At 36.7% G+C, this 21,765-nt stretch overlaps 3 protein-coding genes across 6 annotated transcripts in view; 2 read left to right on the top strand and 1 right to left on the bottom strand.

Moving 5' to 3' along the window:
* Bbs4 (Bardet-Biedl syndrome 4) overlaps positions 1–21,762 on the bottom strand; it is a 34,204-nt gene extending 12,442 nt beyond the window's left edge. The window contains exons 1-7 of one of the 2 annotated variants that reach the window (XM_076428253.1): positions 21,639–21,762; positions 10,077–10,219; positions 9,646–9,758; positions 8,993–9,087; positions 7,981–8,143; positions 5,610–5,763; positions 2,997–3,119 (exon numbers count right to left, since the gene is read on the bottom strand). In XM_076428253.1, the coding sequence (XP_076284368.1) occupies positions 2,997–3,119; positions 5,610–5,763; positions 7,981–8,143; positions 8,993–9,087; positions 9,646–9,758; positions 10,077–10,118 (690 nt within the window). In that variant the 5' untranslated portion in view covers positions 10,119–10,219; positions 21,639–21,762. Of the gene's footprint in view, positions 1–2,996; positions 3,120–5,609; positions 5,764–7,980; positions 8,144–8,992; positions 9,088–9,645; positions 9,759–10,076; positions 10,220–10,610; positions 11,434–21,638 lie in introns of those variants that run through there. The other variant, XM_076428252.1, reaches the window with a different exon arrangement.
* Positions 11,527–16,254, top strand: LOC143210936 (solute carrier family 35 member F5). Of its 3 annotated transcripts, none has more exons than XM_076428249.1 (9): positions 11,527–11,667; positions 12,256–12,470; positions 12,542–12,679; positions 12,749–12,805; positions 12,867–13,130; positions 13,201–13,383; positions 13,467–13,783; positions 13,857–14,102; positions 14,177–16,254. In XM_076428249.1, the coding sequence occupies exons 2-9, from the start codon at positions 12,309–12,311 to the stop codon at positions 14,244–14,246; spliced, it is 1,437 nt and encodes a 478-aa protein (XP_076284364.1). In that variant the 5' UTR covers positions 11,527–11,667; positions 12,256–12,308; the 3' UTR covers positions 14,247–16,254. The 3 variants fall into 3 exon arrangements, with proteins under 3 accessions (XP_076284364.1, XP_076284365.1, XP_076284363.1); XM_076428250.1 differs by having other exon boundaries at positions 11,547–11,686; positions 12,867–13,061; XM_076428248.1 differs by having other exon boundaries at positions 11,547–11,686.
* LOC143210922 (uncharacterized) lies at positions 16,447–20,272 on the top strand. Its single transcript, XM_076428210.1, has 12 exons — positions 16,447–16,579; positions 16,650–16,704; positions 16,776–16,919; positions 16,984–17,103; positions 17,175–17,276; positions 17,421–17,493; positions 17,567–17,725; positions 17,815–18,169; positions 18,236–19,490; positions 19,571–19,785; positions 19,848–20,038; positions 20,130–20,272. The coding sequence occupies exons 1-12, from the start codon at positions 16,516–16,518 to the stop codon at positions 20,160–20,162; spliced, it is 2,766 nt and encodes a 921-aa protein (XP_076284325.1). The 5' UTR covers positions 16,447–16,515; the 3' UTR covers positions 20,163–20,272.
* Positions 21,763–21,765: the final 3 nt, after the last annotated feature.

Here is a 21,765-nt window from a genome sequence, read left to right as displayed (position 1 = left end):
TCGATATCTTGATAAAACTTCAGACCACTGTGATAATCGTAATAAATTTTGTTTTCGACATTACCATGAAATATGTAATCAACTTGTTTATTTTTATAACTGAATAAATATTACTGTTATCGTGATTTCATTATTGAAAATATGAGTATTAACTCACTTCTGTTATCCACTGTAGCTTAGCAGAAAAACTGAAGTAGTCTGGTCCATTTCATATCAATTATGAGAGTGACTGTATAAAAGCTTTCGCGATCAGTTTCCGAGTTACCGGTGCCATCGGAGAGAGCTTATTATAGTGTTGCTGATATTTAATCACGGTTCCCGATTTAATTCTATTTTCCGTGCCACCTCGACCCAATCGCTAATGCATTTTTCTCAATAATTGGAGCAAGGAAGTCCACTTTGTCGTTGACTGTGCCTCAACTGCTTCGAGATACTCGACAGAAGAAACAATCGATGGAAATGTTTCGAAGCGGCTTGCTAGCAACGATCAAGGATACTTGTCAATCACACCGTGTAATCTGTGATTAAACGTTATGCACGCAACCGTAGCTTCGAACGGAGCCCTAAGCCTCACTATCAATGCACTTCTCTATCAGCCGTGGCAGTTTACATAACTCAGGTCACACATATAGTGTACGGTGATTCGCAGAATTATTCGCTGGAGCTTGGGCACGTCGCTTATAATTAAATTGTTATTTCTGTAGAAATAATTGCTGGGATCTTTTGCGATTCGAGAAACGCTGGCCTTCTCGGGAATTAATGAGCTTGGTGCAGGAAAATAATGCTGAGGTAATCCAGCAATGTCTTCCTTGTTGAAAGACTCTGCAGACTGTGCGGTTTCTTGACTTGAGAAATTAATGGAAGACAGGATTTTTACTGCATCCTATTTGTTTTAAAAAATGTCCTCTTGCTCCTTGATTTCCAGTTTTGATTCGATAAGGTCCTGAATAAAATATGTTAACTTTTATTCAAGAAATGTTAACTGCATCCTCTTTGTTTCGAATTATCTGTTCTCGCCTCTTGATGTCCAATTTTGACTCCATAAAATGCTCGATGGAAGACACGAAGATTTATTTAAAGAATGTTAACAGCATTCTGTTTGCTTTAAATAATTTATTCTTCCTTCTTGATTTCCAGTTCTTACTCCTTGATGTCCAATTTTGATTAAATAAAATCCTTTATTCCAAGCACAGAAATGTCTCTTGTCAGTTCTAAAAACAAATGAATGCTCACAGCACACATATTGAAGAAAAACTTTCTACATTCGCTTCCATTAAACAGAAAAAATATTTACAGCACGTTTTGCCTTCGGCAAGAATAATCTCAGAATAATAAGAAAGGGGTAAAACCGTAGACTATGGTGACCAAGCAAGAGAAAACTAATGGTCGGAGACGGTGTTTGTCTCGGAGGTGATAGCGGTCGAATCAGCTAGTTCTTTATCCGTGACAAGAAGACTCTGTTCGAGAGTGAACGAGGATAATTAGTTTAATGCCCATTAAAGGTGCCGGTGCACGCGCGGCCCGGTCTCAGAATGACGGCCGGGACACACTTGCGCCCTAGAGGAACTCAATTAGGGGACAAGACAGAGGCGTGCAGTTGCACCGGGTACAGCATGCTGCCGAACTAAGAGGGAATCGGTCGATGTAGATTACTTGCCAGAGTATTCTCTAATAAATAAGTGTAGTTCACCCGAAGAAGACAATGTTCCATTGTGCTGTACAGGATCGGTGCGATCGAGAATTTGTTTCAAGCATTCAACTATACCTGCTTCAAAGAAACTTCAAAAGAATTAATGAAGCAATAAGTAATAGAAAGCGTTAGTAGATTGAGGACCATTAAGTACAGATACTTAAAAGTTTGCGTCTTCCATTATAAAGACTTTATCGTAATTAATCTCTTATCATGTAAATATTTCTTCTTTTTTCACAAAAGCAAATCGATAGGTTTTCTCCAATGTGTATCCTTCTAGTTGCAATTTAGGTGTCGATGATGAATTATTCACTCCAGTAATGAATATTCCTCACAGGAGAACATTTTTTTCTTGGCTGTTACCGAATTCACAATTTCTACAGCATTCTATTAGAAACACTGTGTCCAACCTTCTCGAAAATCGAAGGTGACAAAGAAAAAGCTTCCCGACTCGTATTCAGCGCGCGTGAGAATCTATCGCTCACCGAATATCGGAAAACACAGAGGAAGTTGTAATTGATCCGGGAGCACTGCGACCCGTTCTCTGCTGGTTCGAACATAACGGGTAAAACTCGATATTTAATTTCGAGGAAGTTCGCGCAGCAGGCGAAGAATTTATCGGGAATCGAGCCGTCGACTTCTATACAACTTTTATTTCTCCATAACCAGAGGAATGTCGAGTTCGCGGTCACATTCGTCGGTTCCGTCTGAGAAGAATTCAAATATCCTCAGAGACGGAATACTGTTTCCCTCGGTGACCCCATAAAGGAGTTCGGCACCTTTGAAGTCGCCGAAAATCCGAATTTGGAATGCGAAAGTAGAGCACGAATTAATTATTGATTCGTATTGCTGTGCTTCCATTTTGTTTGGGGCAAGCAGAAAAACATTTTGAATTTCAAAAGCGTATCAGTAGACTGCGGATCTTTATGCATTTATGAAGAAATTGGTTGGATGAAATATATAACGGGAAAAGATTTAAAAAGTTCAAGCATGCTGTAATGTTGTTTTTAATGTAACAGAGTCATTAAAGGATCAAATCAATTTTTATATTATTCCTGCTTGTCGCAATCAATGCAAAATATTTTTATTTTGCATAAAGACCCGCAGTCTACTTATCAGAAACGAAAACAGATCAATTCTACTAGATGGAATCATTTTATGACACCCTTAGTAGACCACACCAAGTAGACCACAGTTTATTAACCACAATTTGCGATTGGAAAGTGTTTAATCCATTCCAGGGCCATCGGATGTGACTAATTCCTTGATAAAGTTAGAAGCTGTGCCCGACTTATGGGGTACTTACGGCGACGAACTTCTGTTTCCCATAGAAGCACATTCCCACGTTGTTCCAAACGGCGTGCGATTCCGGGATCGATTGCGCCGCCAGCTTGTACTTAGACAACGCCACATCGTACTCCTGGTGATTCTGAAGAGCAGAATGAATATTTTAACAACATGGGACGAAGAGAATATTGTCCGAGCAGCGCTACCGATACCACTAATTAAATTCTCAACGAGAATTACAGCAATGGCCGACGTATGTAGTTCGTGCACTGTAACTCGTGACTGCCAGTTCAGAACGTCGCACAGTGTCGCGAACCAAGGACAAACATCGAAAAAGTCACTTATCCAAATAAATAATTTAAAGAAAAAAAATTCAAAACATTCAGTAGGAAATTAATTACAAGCGAATCTGTAAGCGAATATTAATAAGATAGTACATCAGTTCATAGCGTAACTTGTTTACGTTGTGTTATGAACAAAAGACGTTTGTAAGAAATAATCTTTTTAGAAAATGATGGCTGAGGGTTGGCCAATTGTAATTCATCTTCAAAAATGTTGTAATACTTATATGCAATATAATAATTAATTAACCTGAAATGTGTGAAACCATTCAGTTTTATTGGTTTCCCTAATCTTTAGAAGAGGATTAAAAAAAAACACTTCAGAACATCCTGGGTTTTGATTGCGTCGTTTTGTATATAGTAAGATAGCATATTTTGATATTATATAAGTTTTAATTGCATTCGCTTGCAATGAACAGAGTTATTTAATAAAATATGTAGCAAAAACCGGTCAGCAGCCGAGTACGCGGATATGCACTTGTAGAAATATGAGATTTGACTACTGTTATTGAATAAATAAAAGAATTTTGATATTACATTAATTACAGATACGATTAAATAAATAAAAATGAATGTCCTAATAATCATTGATAATTATTGACAAGAAGGTAACACCCTCCGATCTCGCTGATATTTAATATATTGTCCAGGTCATCACTCCGAATAATGTCGTAAATGTTTTACTCGACGGTAGTTGTTTATAAAAAAAGTTAATCTACTTTTTATACATATACTCTAAAAACACATTTCACATTCCCTCCTAGGCAGTTAACGTGTGTAAATTTACCCGCAGTAAAATTAGTGTATTTACGAATTCTAGTACATAGTACATACATATGTACACGCTGAGGCTCACTCAGAATTTATAAGAGGTCGTTGCTATCGAGTGGGAAGTCAGTAATAAAGTAATTTTTGAGCCCTGACTTCCTTAATTCGGTCTAATTTTGTTTATAAAAGCTAAGTATGATTAAAGAATGTTTAGTTTAGAGCGAATAGTCCTATTTTTAGTTAGTTGCGGCGGGCATAGCAGAAAAAGAGTGTATGTGTGTCGAGGAGGTCAATGTTTGAAAATTTTAAAACGAAGTTTCACATTCGGAAGAACTGAATTGAGAATTCATCTACTGAAAACCAGCAACAAAACAAAATTTTGTTTATGACTATCGTTTTACAATGTTTAAATAATTTACTATATTTATAACAATATATATAATATACCGTATATACATATATACATACATATATACATTATAATATATATAATAACAATATATATACATATATAAACAGAACAAAAGTTATAGAATTTTGTCCAGAAAACAAGCATTTCGCGACACTGTGCGTCGTCCACAGTATGAACGCTTGGAAAAATATTTCTTTGTTTGAGAACATATTCCTTCCTTTGGAAGTTCTTTTGTTTGGACAAGTGTTTCTTTCACAGAATCAAAATTCTAAACGTTTCTTCGTTCGAACATTCGGCAAATGCTTGAGGCTTTTGATAGAACAATCGATTGCGGCACAGCGCACCGAACAATTCATTGAGCCCATTAGACAACGACCGCACGGCCAATTTACGGGTGGGAAACTTCGATACATCGAATTTAGCTGACGCACAATTTCGGTAGACTGTGCGGAGTGTTGTTTGTTGTTAGTTGGTACACGGTGCAATGGCGTATGCAAAAACATGCAAACTATTTGATCAATCGGGCCACTATGTATATAGCGAGGTTCCTTTGATCTGCATCTTTCAAGATTTCAAAAAAGAATTCCTATCGTTACCTTAAGGAGTTTCAATATATTTTTCGAATCGATAGCATCGTTATAATTGCAAGAGTACTAAAATGAAGAACCTGGAATTAAAACTTTTCCTTTGCCTATTCTCGTCAGAACTTATAATGTGAGAACGTCTTTTAAAAAATGTTTCAAACGAACCTATTAAAAAGTTTTCATTCGATCCCTGGTATTATTAAATATTATTGATTATGCTTTCATACTTGTGCTTCGTGTCTGATTTAGCTAATGTAGTTAGAGACGAAAAGGAGAATTTTTAGTTAGATTAGAATTTCAGTTTTCCCTCCGCATTTCACACTGACGTCAGTGTCCAAGGGCAAGGTCACGAACGATACATGGTCACGAGAAATCGGTATTCGTCCTCGGCCGGAAGTCCATGCATTGCGTCGTTCTCCGAAGTTGAGGTCGGGTGAGTGAATGATCGCGCTACATACGGAAACAATTTCTCTTCCCTTTGGAACGGTTTCGTGCCCGGCTTACCGCACGGATTTGAACACGCTCACCTGGATGACGTAGGCAAGCGGTAGTATCGCTTTCGTGCAATTCGGAGAATGGGCGAGAGCGGTGCCGAACTGCTGAAACGCGCGTTGAACGTCGCCGGTTTTAAGATAGAGCAGACCCAATTCGCTCGTGGCCTCGGTGCACTCCGGATTCGCGCTGAAACCACAGGAAAATCAGTAGGGAAAACTGCGACACAAGCTGCTCGAATAATTATCCGAGTTCCCACCACCACCCCCCGCTCCCTCGATTCGATTACTTCGAATTTACCCAGCTGCGAAAACGACTGTTTCTCGATTTTACACACTCGAAGTCTTTCTTTGGTCATTTGTTTCTAAGTTGAACGCAGTCATTTATTATTTGTGGATATAATTAGTGTATTTAACTGAGTTAAATAATTAGTGTATTTAGCTAAGCTAGGTAGCTTTAATCTTATTGTTTTTAGGGAAGGATGAGTTTGTGATTAAAACATTTTGAGCTTCCTATTTCATCTTGTTAAAAACATTTTCGGTAAATATGGAACCTGAGACAAAGCTTACAGAAAAAAAATTTCACTCTTATGAGGACCACTCACTGATTGTGAGTTAAGGGGGTGTGCTCGTTTCTAGAATTGCAAGGGTGCGGGATGCGCCTTCTCATTTCTCGATAATGCATAGATGGGATTTTTCAGTAGTCAAAAGCGCTAGATAAAAGATCAATCTAGGCCGCAATCGCCCTCAAAAGTCCTACTTTTACGTTTACGAGGCGTAATTTTCAATTATTCGGCAGCATGTAGCTGTCGCAGCTTTATGAAAATAGCATGAAATTAGATTAATCTTTTATCTAGCGCTTTTCACTACTGAAAAAAACCCATCTTTGCATTATCGAGGAATGAGAAAGCGCATGCCGCACTCTTGCAATCCTGGAAACGAGAGTCTACCCCCTTAATTACTTCTATATGACTGCTTCATTTCATTACAGACAATTTTATGTCGACCAACGCAATAATCGCATGATTACTGCGTATTTGCTGCAACGAGTCTTCCAATTAATTTAGTTGCCAGGAATTCGTCTTTCCACCAGATTTTTATGCAACCATTAATGAAAATGAAAATTTGCATAAAAATCCACAATGTAGTCGTAGTATTATTAATTAAAGGGTTTTCATACATTTTCTTTTACTAAATTGTTTTAATATAATTCGTGGAATATCTACGTTGCAATTTAATCTCTTCAGAAACAATTTTTTCCAGATGAACAAACAACGACATATTTTTTTGTTTCATTAAAATTATCATATATTATCAACAAAATTTCTTCCACTATCAATCAGAATAATTCTAATTTAAGTCCCTAAAGAAGCCAATAAAACAGTTTATCAACCAACATGGCCAGCAGAAACTAATAATGGTTGCAAAAGTACACAAATGTTCTCCTTCAAAGAATCACATTGAAAACTGTCCGGCAATGCTGAACGAATGCTCCTACCTTTTGTTACACCTATCGACCAAGGACTAGAATGAATTGTTCCGAGAATTCCATAATGTGCAAGCTTGAATGGCTATCAAATTTCCATTCACTGGCATCCGCGGTTATCAAAGAAGCCAGGAAACTAGATGTTAATCACGCCGGCGACAAATTATCTCCTGACCGTCGTTAGCTCGACAAGCTTTTTTTTCATCCGCGCTCCGTGGACGAGAGGCAGGAACATAATACGATGGAGCTCGGGTTGTAAACAAGATCATTCGAGCTGGCTGCAGGAAATTAAATCCGCGCGTGCAAGATGTCCGCGAGGTCAAACGCGCGTTAATCGCGGAATGCATTAACGGGGGAGGAGCATGATACAGGCTCGATAAAAATCGATAGTTTCTTTTTCTGCAAAATTGATGGTACACTACAGCCTCGCATATCTGGTCTCCATTATCTGAATACAATAATATCCATTGTCCCAACAATGTATTAGTATGAAGGCACCAACGTTGGCAAGAGTCCCAACTTATTAAAACGGTTTTTACAGCTGACTTGAACGATCTTTATCTTTTTTATCATACTGATTTTTATCTTGCATGAATATCCGCAGTTTGATTATTATACAATGGATTCCGCTTATGTGAGTCACGTTTAATCGGATCAGCCGTTTATTTGGGGCAAAGCACCAACAGCAGAACCTAATCGAAAAGCCCAAGTTCTGCTCGCTTCATTGCGGTCGCCGCATAATAGGAGGGCCAAAGCATACCAGTTTCCTGATGCGCCCAAACACCCACAATCCACTGTATATTTATATACATATAATATTATACAGCATCAAGAATCGTAAAACGTTACAGACGGATTTGACCCCCTGGACATTTCAGAGGCAACGGGTTAAACCGGAAACGAACCAAAAAACTGCTCTACCTAATAGCCGCGGAGTAAGCATTCCTGGCCTCGACAACTTGATCCTGCAGAAGGTGGACCCTGGCTAAAGCAATGTAAGGTGACTCGTCCTTAGTTAGCTCGGTCGATTTCTTCAGATACTTTTTTGCTTCGTGGAGCTCGTTCAGCTTCGCGTAACACTCGCCTGAAGAAAATAAGATCGGATGAAACGGGTGCACGAGCATTCGATGCGTTCGGAAAAGATACTGGATGGTTCATTCCTGAGACTATTGAAAGAAAGCTTAGATATCTTCTTTTAGACGATAACCAATTAAGAAATTATTAGATCATGTGACTAGAAGGTGACTTACGTGCGCATGAGTAAAATTGCTACTGCTATTGCCTTTAACACCTAACTGCCACATCAGTGCTGGTAAAAGTCACATAAACTCGAAGCAGTGTATTTAATAACATAAGGATAGAAAAATCGAGGTTTATTACAGCCATTACTTCTGCAACATTCTTAAACCTTGTAGATCCTCAGCAATAATGATTCACTCGATATTGATCAAAATTGATTTTGATAAAAAATCTGTATTATCTGATACATGTGTCCAACATATAGTTATGATTCATACATTTTTTAAATATGTTGCATAACCATCGGCAGTTAATTAAAAGGGAAAGAAGCTGGAAACTTTTTAATCTCACAATGAATGTCTTTTCTTTCCAGTTAATTTTTATGTAATTTTCAGTTATCTCAAATGACCGTCTAACGGAGTGAAATCTAAATTACGTGGAATAATGAAATGCTTACGGTAAAGTTAGACAATGTTAATTAATGCAGAAACTTAATTGTAAATGGACACGTGTCTTCCTCTTGTATAATAGAACGGGAACAGTATAAGTATGCACATTCCGGATTCTGCTTATTTATAGAACATAGGTGTGCACGTGCTTTGTATGAGTATGCACGGTTTAATCTCGTGCGTGAAAATATATGCGCATTCTGATGAACCACCCTGTATGCTTTTGTCCCGGTGAACAGCCTTGCCTAGATTTAGATAAACTTCCCAGTCTGGCGTATTAGATATCTTCTCGGCTTCCAAATACGCGTCGATCGCGCGCTTATGACTGCCCATTATCAAGCTGTCGACAACAATGAATCATTAGAAGCTCGCCGTACTCGAGAGATTAACGCTGGATTTACAGAACCCGTTCATTCAACGTAAAACACTCTTAAATTAATAACGTTAATTTTCTTCGACGATTTTCCAATCGTATCGATTTTTTAATTATATCTTCATTTATTTCTAATACCCAAGGTCGCCCCAAGGTCGCCCCAAGATCGCGATATTTACCTCATTTACACATTTACCTCATTAACGCAATTTCTCCATAATTGAATTAATTTTCCCCAACCCTCTAATCTCAAATGCTCATTTTATTTACCGATACCTGAATGCGGGTGTAAAATCTATGTATAGTGTGAATGCAATAGAACGAACACGGCCGTTTGGGGATTCCAAAGCGGTTTGATGGGCGCGGCGAACGGCACCGCGGATTTCAAACGAAATACAATATGTATAGAACGAGTAACAGTAACGTCGTGTATGTAACAATCCAATTAGATTGAGTATCGCTCGGCAATGTCTGAATCCAATTTAATCTCCGTCACGCAGCTGAAATCTCATTCCCTTTACTTACAGTGACTTGGCAATCTGCTTGACGTTATTAATGTTCGTTGAATTGACGGTGTACGCAGCCTGGAAGCAGTTCAACGAGTCCTGAACTTTTCCTTCTCTCCTTAGTATCAACCCCTGTATAAAGATACGAAGGAACATGTAGCATCACTCGTTCGAACGTCTGAGACATTGATACGAGGCTTGAAAACTGCTCTGATGTACCTCGATCTACCATTTCCAAACTGTACATTTTTTATTACTATTACATTTTTTAGTGCGTATATTAAAACGAATTGATGTTGGCGACAAGAATATCTGATAACAAAAAAATAGAGGGTTCTATTTGAAAATTTTAATGTAATCTTCACGGGCCACTCCAAGATCATTGCAAAGACAAATAATTATTATTATGAATCATTTCAAGCCCCGTTTTAACGTGGATGTTTCTCTCACTTTTAAATAATTCGCATATTCATTGTGTCCATTCGAGTTCATCAGCTCCTGGTCAATCAAAGTCTTGCAGGTTTTGTACTCATGCCGTGTGTAATGTCGGTGCAGCAACCAGTTGTTGCACTCAATTGCTGGCACTTCCGGTGCTGACCCGATAATTAAAAGAATAATTATTTGCCTATATTATAACTGGTTAATAATTACATTATCTTCGCATTTGCAGAAGATAAATAATAATCTATGCGGATACAACAATAATTAATTTCCGACAGATTATACATTCTATTATCGTTTCGCCCGAAACCGGAAGTGGTGGAATCAACGGCAGTTGCGTCGCTCGAATATTTTCGATACGATATCACCGCATGTACTACAAGAGTTCTCAAAAAATGATTGCATCGCTGTTTCTCTCAAACTCTTATCTTTTATCAGCCACGGATCTAATCTCATTTTTATTCCAGCTTTGTCAACCATGTTTTTCAGTATATATATATATGTGTGCAATCGTTTCGCATACTACGAAATAAATAAAAACACCTTTCTTCCCTTTGTCGCTTCGCAGCCGTTGTGGAGCAGTCGTTTGTTGTTGAATCCGACCATTGCTAAGAATATTGTTGGCCATTGTTGGAACACTAAAAACAACGTCACACACAACACTTTCCTGAACTGTGCATCATTGTAGCAGGACATTAGCGGGTATGTGTTGCCGTTGTTTGCCATGACAACCATTGCGTTAAGCCCCTTTCACAATTCGACTATCTAATTAATCGTCTCTATTCGAAATTACCAAGCTATCAATTTTTGTATATCCGATACGACACTTGTCTAAATAGGTTATACATTGCCAATACTGACATAGTCTTACTAATTTTTTTACGTCAACTTAAAGTAGAACTATCAGCGTCTATTTACACCTTTATTTCTTGGCTCCTACACTTCTTCAAAAACTAATTCTAATCCTCTTTTGTAAATTCTGTTTCTCAATTGATCTTTCAAGTTAATGCAAGGTCTATTAATAAACAGTACGAATAATTGGGTCTAACAAATCGACTTACTGCTCCGTCAAAGGAAAACCATACAACAACCTGTAATGCCTTCATAACAATTATTCTGACATGTCCGAATAAAAAGTATACCGCGTCAGACGGCCGCGAATGCGTAATCCTGTTAAAAAGGTGGTACTTGTGACTCGATTAGTGGGAAAATGATTTATTGCAAAAACCCGGTAGTCGATTCAAAGTCGGCTGCAGAAAAAGATGCACCGACTTGCGCGAGACTTGTAGCGCCATCGGGGTGATAACAAAAACTACAAAACGTCTACAGCGCATCAACTTGGTTGCTGATTGCGGTAGTAACGCCGATACGATAACGAGGAAAACATTAAAAGAATTGTAACCAATTGTAACTATTCGATTGCAGGCGGGATCCTGTCGCGAGAAAGAAAAACGGAGCCCTCTAATTCTACCGGGGGGTGTGATAACCGTCAAGTGAACAGTGCCGATTGAACAGTTGATCGATGGACATACGATGCTCGTGGTCCCGTGATAGCAAGATGTAGGCGAACTGCATAGATTAGTTGCCAGTGCTGCGAAAAGTGAGGGTTTTCTATTATTGTGAGTCGATTCTCTGTTGAACTATCGTAGAACGTCACCTCTCTCTTACGATTGTTGTTCAATCTGGTCGTCAGGTTTTATAGGTTATCTTTACGTCCCCCACATTTGTCGCTTGTCCACCTATTATCAATCAAACAAAACCGACAAACGCTTCTTTACGGACGTATATACGCACCTTCATTTTCGATTACGCCGCCGGACAGAAACTTGTAGCTGAAAAGAGAACATTAAAGTCGTGGAAACCTTGAACATTGTTTTTTTGCCCCCTGTTTTTAATCCTTCGCTTCCTGCCTCCATGCTTTCTGTTGCCTTCCACTGACACACACACACACACACGCTCCAATGATTTATGCGACAACGTTTTGTGCTGTCTCGCATTGTTATGACCGCTCGCCGCTGAGTTGAAAAAAAAATATTACGATGTATTCTAACAGTTTGTTAACGTATTGATTTAGCGTGATTGAAAAACGTCAATAGAATTTCTGTTTGCTTGTTGTGTTCAATGGTATTGTAAATCTCGAGTTTGAGATCCTTCGTGTATGTTTCACAAGTGCCGTTGATCGTTTCAGCAATCAATTTTATTACGATGTCATAATCAGAGAAGAAGGGTTCTGGATGCATCATGAGCTGCTCCGTAGAATTACGACAGCGTAGACAGCAGGGGATGGTAGAGGATCCTCACAAACTGGCAGCGATGATGAATAAATCTCAAAGACTTGTGTTGGGACTCCTAGTTTTACTCTTGGTAGATATAATTTGGGTCTCCAGTTCGGAATTAACTAAAGTAAGAGCTGACTTTAATACTACAATAACAAACCTTAGATTATAACTAATGACATATGGTTTATGTTTTAGTACATTTATAGGGAAGCTGCGTTCGAAAAGCCATTTTTTAGTACATACGTAAAAACATCTATGTTCACGCTTTATTTGCTGGGCTTATGTTTCTGGCCACCGTGGCGGGACCAGTGTAACAAACCAGCCACATACATGGTAAACTTGCATACAAATAAGTTTTTGAAAAACTTCAACCTACATTTGCTATCTTATCTTCTTCTTTAGTTTATAGATCCGAACGTCGAGGACGATAATTTCTATTCAGAAGCCAATACAAGCCTGGTAAGCATTCCTCTGTTCATTGCTATAGTATTAATAACAACAAAGGCTTGTATCGTTGCAGAGCGATCCAACGTTTGTCCCAATAAAAACACCGGATCATTGTGATCGTTCCTCAGGCACAGAAAGCGATGATTCATCAATACGCTCTGTCCGATTTAGTAAGTTAGCAGAAGTCAGGCATATGTCGGAAAGCGACGCCACGGAAGCGTTATTGGCGAGACTTAGTTACCAAGCTAGCTTAAGAGCTGGGGAGCATGTGAGGCGACAAGCCAATAAATTTTCTGTGCAAAAAGTTGCTAAGATTGCACTTATGTTTTGTTTACTTGTATGTAGCAATTTAGCAACTTACAGCGATCGTATAAGTATTGAGCTAACACCCATCCGTTACATTGCAGTGGTTTATGGCGAATTATACTTATCAGATGTCGTTAGCAAAAACCGAAGCGGGAGTTGTAACAGTATTGTCGTCCACGTCTAGCTTATTCACGTTATTCCTTGCTGCTTTTTTCCCGAGCAACGGAGGAGATAAATTTACATTGTCTAAGCTAGTTGCTGTGTCTGTCAGCATTTTTGGGCTAGTACGTATATTCTCGTATTTCACTTGACACCAGGTTTACGCAGCATTTTCGTTATCTCTGTTTCTTTTTTCTCAATTTTCAAGGTATTAGTGGGTCTTTCAGATTTAACTATAGAAACTAATAGGATACCCACAGGTATAATATTGGCGCTAGTCAGTGCATTTTTCTATGCTGCTTACATTGTATTTTTAAAGAGGAAAGTAGATCACGAGGATAAGATGGATATACCAATGTTCTTCGGTTTTGTTGGGCTTTTTAACTTGACGCTTTTATGGCCTTTGTTCTTTATTCTACATTATGGTCATTGGGAGGAGTTCGAATGGCCAGATACACATCAGTGGACATTTTTAATCATCAACGGTCTCATTGGTACCGTTTTAAGCGAAGTACTTTGGCTATGGTATGTTTGTGAGAAAATTTACTACTAAATTCGAATGCACGATGCTAACAACATTATTGTTTTATACTTACAGGGGTTGTTTTTTGACATCGTCCCTAATAGCAACGTTGGCGGTTAGTTTAATTATGCCAATGTCGATGATAGCCGATGTACTGTTAAAAAAAGTCGAGTATCCATACATTTTCTACTTAGGAACAGTTCCGATGCTCTTAGCATTTCTGACTGTATCTCTTCTGTCCTATTACGATAATTGGGATCCAGTCATGGATTTAATTAAGAGAATTTACATCTGGATTTGTAGAAAAAACAGATCAGCAAGGTATTACCGATACGATACTGTAAATTGTAAATTCTTAACTTGTCCCGTACTAAATTTGTTATTTGTAATTTCAGAATACCGGATCTTGAAGCAGAGCAAACCGAATCGCTGATAGGAATAAATAGCGGCGAGCACGAAGCTTAACTCGACAATAACTACGAGGAAACTGTGTAATAAATGTCCTTTATGTATGTATATTTCTACACCTAACAACAAATGCTTTATCGACGAACATAATCTTCATGAATGTACTGTGTATACGTCTTCTTGATATGAATATCTCTTTTGATAAGAGGATTCTGCATATGTTTTAAGTTAAATGATCTGCGCATATTTAATTATGAAGCATTATCTCGGGGATAGTGCCAAGCAATGTCATTAGATAGTCATAATCCTATCTTCTATAATGCATATGTTACTTTATTGATTTGCCATAAAAAAGAAATAAGAAGAGTTTAGATTTCATCTGTATGCAGAATGCTACAATACTGCCAGACAATAATTGCGCATAACTCGATATACACATTATTAGAACCAACAAAAATTAATAATTGAGCTTTTCGTTCGTGTATATCGAATTAACATCGTGAGCACATTTATGTTTTTCGAGAGGAAAAGAAACATTGCTTTCTGCAACATACAGAGATTTAGCTTTTCTAAATTCTAGTTAACTTTCTTATTTGTTGTGTATTTTTCGATAGCATCAGTATATTTCGAAAGCAAACAATATTAATTGTGATGTTTCAACTAACATAATGCACCACATTGTGATCGATTTGTCGGAGGTATTAAGTTTCTATGAGCAACATTATACACTTCTCAAATCACCATTCATCGCTGAACAGTTACATTCTGTACGCTAAGCTGAAGTTTATCAAATTTACAGAAGCTTATTGAACTACCAGTGCTATATACACTCTTCGGTTTCTCGGTATCCTTAGAAAAATTACTTAATGTATTCGTATTTGGAGAAAAGTCTGAGAAACAAAATGATACTTATTTTATATCTTGTAATTACGTTAGAATTGTTATTATTATCGCTTAAGACTTAAGTACCGTTTCGATAAAAAGTATCATTGTTCGAAGATTAGGTGAAAAAAAAACTGTAAAAATCATGATAGAGCTTAACTTGTGTTTTTTGTTATATAATTTCGAGGAAGGTATCCTACTCTGTACCGTTATTTGAAAATAGTTGTTAATTATTAGGTACTTATTTGTGGTACACAACGTACGAAGTATGCCCTCAATTCTAAGACAATGTCTGTGAGATATTCGTGCAATTTTTAATGATATAAGACAGGAATAATGAAGAATATATTTAGATTTTGGACCAATTTAAAATTCAATGATACTATCGTGCTGGCAAAAGAGCAAAACAAAAAAAAAAGGAATTTGAACGCAGTAATTGATAAATTTTGCGGCATACAATTTTTGTATGAGTGATAACTATATCATCTGTCTCAAATCTAGTCAAAGTAATTGTACTGAAACATTCCTTTGTTAAAGTAGATTTTACATACATTACGATATCTGTAATTAATATATTTATTCACAGAGAAACACTGTATAAGTCATATAGACGAGAATGTGTGTTTACTTTATTATATTAAGTATATGGTTTTTTGATGAGATACTAACGAGTATATTTTAAACTGACAACGCGCACAATTTTTTTAGTACATGAAAGTATACAAAAAAAAAAAGAGGAACAGTTGAAAACAAGTCTCGGATACATGTCTTATAAGTTCGTAACTTTTAGGCAGACATAAACCTTGCACACATACCACATTCAAACACATACAGAAGGAAAAGTTGCATTTCTTAAGTAAGAAAATTGATACGATATTTTGCAAATAAAAGATTGAGGAAAAAAAACCACAACATAAATATAATAATATTAGCTTTATATTGTGATATAATTATTATGGTGCGCAAATATACTTCAATTTAGTGTATCATAAATCAAACTATAAATACTGATGTAGATCATAGTTTACTGTTCCTGCATCTACTACAGTTGTATATTTATTGTACATACTACAATATTTTAAGATTAAGAATTATATACATATTATATAAATATATATATATATATATTATATATATGTCATTAATAAAAATGACTGATCACCATAACACCTTAGCTCCTTTTGTACAGAGAACTCTTATTGCAAATAAAAAGAAATTTGTTTCAAATAACAGCCTTTTCTCATTGTGTAGATACAGAACATTTGACACCAGGCAAAACAAGTGTGGTTCCACCTGAAGTGCAAACCGATTATTTTATGAAACATGAAATTAACGTTAAACCCGTACAATTTTTGCATTTTTTTATACCACATTAATCATTTAGATAATTATTTTGCAAAGTATTCGGGCAAATGTATTGAACAAAAAATCAGAATGGTTTGAAATGATTGACTGCTTCAATATGGCATACCAAGATAAACGAAATGCACTTCAGTTGAACATAAAAGGTAACAGAAGTCTAATCTGCTTCTAGTTTCTATTAACAATATAACACTAAAATTGCATGTGTCATTCTAGTAAATAGTGAAAACTTGTTGCCACATCCACAAAAGTGCAACGCAGGATCATTGCGGTATAGTTTGTTAAATTAAACGTGCAATATCAATGGGAAAGCATGTTTTCTATCATTCTAAATCATTTCAGTGTACCAGCTGACCCATCATGGCCAAAAATACCACAACGCAAATTAGTCGATGATTTCAATGATACTATCGAGCAGCCATGCGTGGTCACCTTAACTGGATCACCAAGAAGAAGTCGTACTATGGTCCAAACACCATCAAACCAGTAAGTGTTAATTTTATATATTTCGAAGCTTGAAATACATATACTTGCGTATTCCAAATTTCAGATCTCCTAAATCTGCAGTAACCAAGGATAGCACATATTCTTCGTTGAATCATCAAAGAAATACTTCGAGCATACACACGTTAAAGAGACTCCCTGGCTACGTGGACCCTCGGTTCAAAAAGTATCTTATTTCCACTCTACTTACAAATTGTAATTAATCTCAAGAATTATTGATCTCGTCTCATTCACCAGAGTTACAAATATTAAAAGGAACCAAGATGTAACAGAGACGAGAATGAGTCAAGGAGACATGAAAACTTTCGACGATGAAGAAATGAAGATAGTGTCAGAGAGGTACAGTAATAAGTACATACAATTTTTAATTCAGAATATTCGATCTTTCATTCCAAGCGTAATTGGACATGGTTGAATAAAACGATACCGGTACTCCGAAAAGAGACCATTTTTATATTGTTTGCAATTGACTTTTCAATGCAGACATAGAATAAAGGCATTGAGCAGGGAGCAGTTGTGCGATACGAGCAAAATTAAAGATCCGAACGCGAAGGTGGTAAGCAGAAATAATTGGGAATGCGTGTTAATAAATTTAAAAATTTTTTATCAATGTGTGCCAATTGCATAAGGAGCTGTCAAGACAATCAAAGAACTCTGAAGGAAGTAAATATATGAATAGCAATGAAGCACCAGTTTTGGAGCAACGGAAAAGTGTTAAAAATATTTCAGAAAAAAGATACGAGAATGACGCTAATGTACAGGTGGACGCAACATCTTTGCCAGTGCAAGTATATATCGTTTTAATAATAAAATTCTATTTTATGAGAAACATTTACAAACTATACACTACATTCTCTTATTATTTGAATGCATTCAGGAAAATAATGGGCAGTTGTTATTCCTGCTGGACAAGAAACTGCAACCGCATCCTTTAAATGCAATACAGGTCGATGCGATCACTCTACCTCAAGAATATTTGAACCAGTGCTACAATATGCAAGTCCCGATTCTCACTTATAAAAATATACCAGTGCCGATACCTGCTGTAGAAGTAAACAATATTATCCAACAATGTCCAATTAGCTCAGAAACAAAAAACGAAACTACAATTGCACCTTCGTCAAAACAAGTAGTAGATCAGGGTGTGTATGCTGCTGGTAGTAAGTCATTAACTCAAGTTAAGCAATCAACATTGAACCAAACGAAGAATACGAATAAATCACTCGTTAATGGTAATAATCACTTAAAAAGCTGTATTTTAAAAATTTTCTTTTGTTCTTGATATGTTGTTGCTTTAGAGACTGAAACGACTGTTGCTGAGAAAAAACATGCCTGTGATAGTAAGCCAAGAGACACGTTGAATGTTCAAAATCCCGTAGCCAGTGAACGTAGAAAAAATTGTACAAAATCGGACAGTGGTCAGTCTAATGCAAATACACCCGAGAAACTGGAGACTTCGAAAGTGCATAGGAGACTGCTAGAGTCTAGTGATTCTGAATATTATATTCCAAGTATGATTAAAAGAAAATTTCATAACAGCATTTTGCAACAAGGCAGCGTAAAGAAAACTGTGTGCAATACGAGTGGAGGGGAGACAACAGATTCAGAGTTCATTCTTCTGAAAAACGTCCAGAAGAAAGAGTACACTGATGTGAATAAGCATGCAATAAAACATCACAAGATGGGCCCGTACAACTATGAACAACCAACTGTATCGAAAGAGAAAAGCGATTGTGTTCAATCGAGCAAAGTTACTTCCGAACAAGATCAATCGCAACAGGAACATAAGAGTGGTGGCTATGAAACGAAAGCGAAAAATAAATCGGAACAAAATCTGCTTTGTGCAAGAAATGAGTGTGCAAAGAAGCTTCATAGGAGCTCAGAGCCTCACATAACATTCAAACAAAAGAGAGCACCTAGAAAAATTTCTAGGAAAGCGAGATCTTATTTTCAGAAAAATTCTCACTCCGCGTTAATGGATTCTGATTACACGTCCATGTGGCCTAATTGCCAATCTAACAAATATAGGTGTAGTCATACAAATATTCATAAATTTAGTAGCCACAGAACGAAAAGGATTGATCATTCTAATGCTAAATTGTCTGCCCAAGAGAACCGAACAAACACACAAATAGATAATAGCTCGAATCCTGTTGAGCAAAGTTATTTTCAAAGCGATCGGAACATAAATTCGTGTCTCAAAGGCATCATGAGCCTGTCGAAGACGTGTTCGCAAAATATTAAGTGCAAATGTGATATGTCTCCAAGATCGAATACAAATGATACAATCGAAAGTCCGAAATATATTCCCCCAAAAACCCAGGAATTATTGAATAAAAGCTACTGGGAGTATTACAATAAATTGAAGCACAAACTTAAGAATACGGACAATGTAGACTCGCAATATTTTTATCAATTAGCGATGAATCCAGCGGATACTGTGAATGAAACGCCGGCTGAAATATACGATAAGAATTTTCAGAAACAGTTGAACCCAGAATTACAAACATTGCAACAATGCTCGGCTTTGTCTAGCATGATCAATAAAGCATTGTAAGTTTTTCCAGTACAGAGTTGGATATTGAAAAATTAAAATTTTTATTATATTTACGTTGTTACTTTATGATTTTCAGAGATGCAAAACTTCAATCAAACACTGTGCCAACAAGCCAATTATATCTAAATGGAAATATGAAGTCATCGACAGATCCCTTGGCCGATACACAAAATGCAAGTACAAGTAATGTAGTTCCGAACTGGGTTAATAATGATGAACCAGTGCTACAAAAAGTAAGATATAGAAAAGCTAATGAAAATGATAGACAATACTTGGAATTGAAATCCATCAGTAAGTATCCAATTTATATTATTTATAATATATACTTGATAATTGACACATATCATTTTTAGTCTTTTTTGGTGGTATAATGTACATCTTAATAATATTCTTGCCAATGTTGTACGAGTACTTCTACCACGAAGTGCATGATGATTATGAAAATTTAGGCTACTTAGAATTTATAGTGGATTACATTTTATCATCGTTCAAAGAAGCGTTTGGTGGAATCTTCAGTGGTATAAAACAAATTTTTTTCTACCCAGTAAGAAAATTAATAAAATTACAATAATATGCGCATTTAAACAAATGACCCTAATCTTATTAAACATTACAAAATTTGATATGATTTCTAGCCTGCATGTAAGAAGTGCAACAATATCGCGTAAATTAGCGATGATCATTGTGCCGTGCTCAAGCTTAATGAACTATGGTTCGTCAATATTAGTTGATATCTCCTTTTGTAAAAGACAAATGTTTTTATAACTGTGTTTGCACCTGTGTACCTGGATTTTTGTATCTGTTTACAATTAAAATTTTGTTCTAAGATAATCTATCTCTAACCATTATCAAGTTGGTTATTGTTAATATAATATGATTATATTATATATAAACCTATCTCAATAATATCAAATTCTTCGCCTCACTTTTTCAAAACGAAGCATTTATTTTCTAATTGAATGTCTGATACGTTCAGAAAGTTTTGTGAAAATGGCGACAATTTTTAAACTTACCATCAGGTGATTATAAAAAAGCAATCAATTTCTGCAAATTTTTCAGAGTAATGAGAAGAATTGTTTCATTTAAATTCAATATATGTGTAACTATTTCGAATTTCAAGAGTTATATTAGGAAACAACACCGAATTAAACTTGTCGTATCGAGCGCCATTGTTACAGTAACAGGTTGCCAGCCAATGAGATGGCTTTCCCTACTTCCGACAGACCTGGCGATTGCGCGCGCAATCCGAGATGCGGGAATCGCCGCGAGAGATTCAAATTATAACATTTCAAACAGTACAATTCTCTTCCTTCTTATTATATATGCCAGATATAAATATACCAACCTATCAATATTTCAATATTTATTTTACAAAGTTTAAATAAATTCAATCTTCTCACTTCAGACCGAGTATCCTCAGACCGGGAAAATTGAGGGTTTTCAAATTGAGAGTGATTACCCTCTCTCTGCCATTACCGTTTGGGGGGCCCCAACTGTGCCCAGGGTCAATTTGCCTCCCACTCTACACTTCTCCTTATATGACGCTATTCCCCTATTTTCTGGACACGTGACGCGTTTTGTCTCTGTCGTACATGTGTCACAATCTCACGTGACTACTCTGATAATGACGGAGAGAGGGTAATTGTGTGCCCCTCAATCTCCCCGGTCTGGCGACACTGCTGTCCAAGCTAGCCGTGGTAGTTACCGGTGATCGGGACTATTGAATTACTCAAAAGCAATCGTCGTAGTGCCACTGAATATCAATTCACTAATATTAAAATTAAGTAGATTACAGTATAAAGTGAAAATTTTATTATCAAGCAATTGTCTCAAAAACTGTAGCGTTAGAACGTTGATTCAAACAATTATTCTAACGCTGATCGCTCCTCTAAACGAAATAAGTGAAACTCAGTGAAACTTTGTTTAAAATGCGCAGAATTCGCGTGACGTTGATTTACGACGATGCGTCGTTTTAGATATATTATATATATAACAAAAGATTAAGTAAATAAATATTAGTTTGAAGTGTATAAATAGAATTGATAGTTTGTTTCTGCGCGTATTCCGAGTAAACAAACGGCAGGTAGGTAGCATTCCCTATCATCTACAATCTACATACAAACTATATACTGCTTTATACAGACCTTGCGAGAACCGACTACTTCCTGGTAGCCACCTGACGGCTCACTATCAAACGATAAATAGCCTGCAGCGTCATCGGTGTGCGCGAAACGGAAACACAATTTACCCGCACACTACAAAGGCACTGTA

Source organism: Lasioglossum baleicum, chromosome 7 (assembly GCF_051020765.1).
Source record: "Lasioglossum baleicum chromosome 7, iyLasBale1, whole genome shotgun sequence".
Lineage (NCBI taxonomy): Eukaryota > Metazoa > Arthropoda > Insecta > Hymenoptera > Halictidae > Lasioglossum > Lasioglossum baleicum.
Note: the sequence above shows the minus strand (reverse complement) of the source record. Positions and strands in the feature narration are given on the sequence as shown.

Excerpts from the sequence above, each read along its gene's own strand:
- LOC143210936 (XM_076428249.1), top strand. The coding sequence starts at position 12,309 with ATGAGCTGCTCCGTAGAATTACGACAGCGTAGACAGCAGGGGATGGTA. Across the intron at positions 12,806-12,866 it reads CAGAAGCCAATACAAGCCTG|AGCGATCCAACGTTTGTCCC; the intron begins GTAAGCATTCCT and ends GTATCGTTGCAG. Across the intron at positions 14,103-14,176 it reads AGAAAAAACAGATCAGCAAG|AATACCGGATCTTGAAGCAG; the intron begins GTATTACCGATA and ends TTGTAATTTCAG.
- LOC143210922 (XM_076428210.1), top strand. The coding sequence starts at position 16,516 with ATGATTGACTGCTTCAATATGGCATACCAAGATAAACGAAATGCACTT. Across the intron at positions 19,786-19,847 it reads CTTGGAATTGAAATCCATCA|TCTTTTTTGGTGGTATAATG; the intron begins GTAAGTATCCAA and ends TATCATTTTTAG. Across the intron at positions 20,039-20,129 it reads AACAAATTTTTTTCTACCCA|CCTGCATGTAAGAAGTGCAA; the intron begins GTAAGAAAATTA and ends TATGATTTCTAG.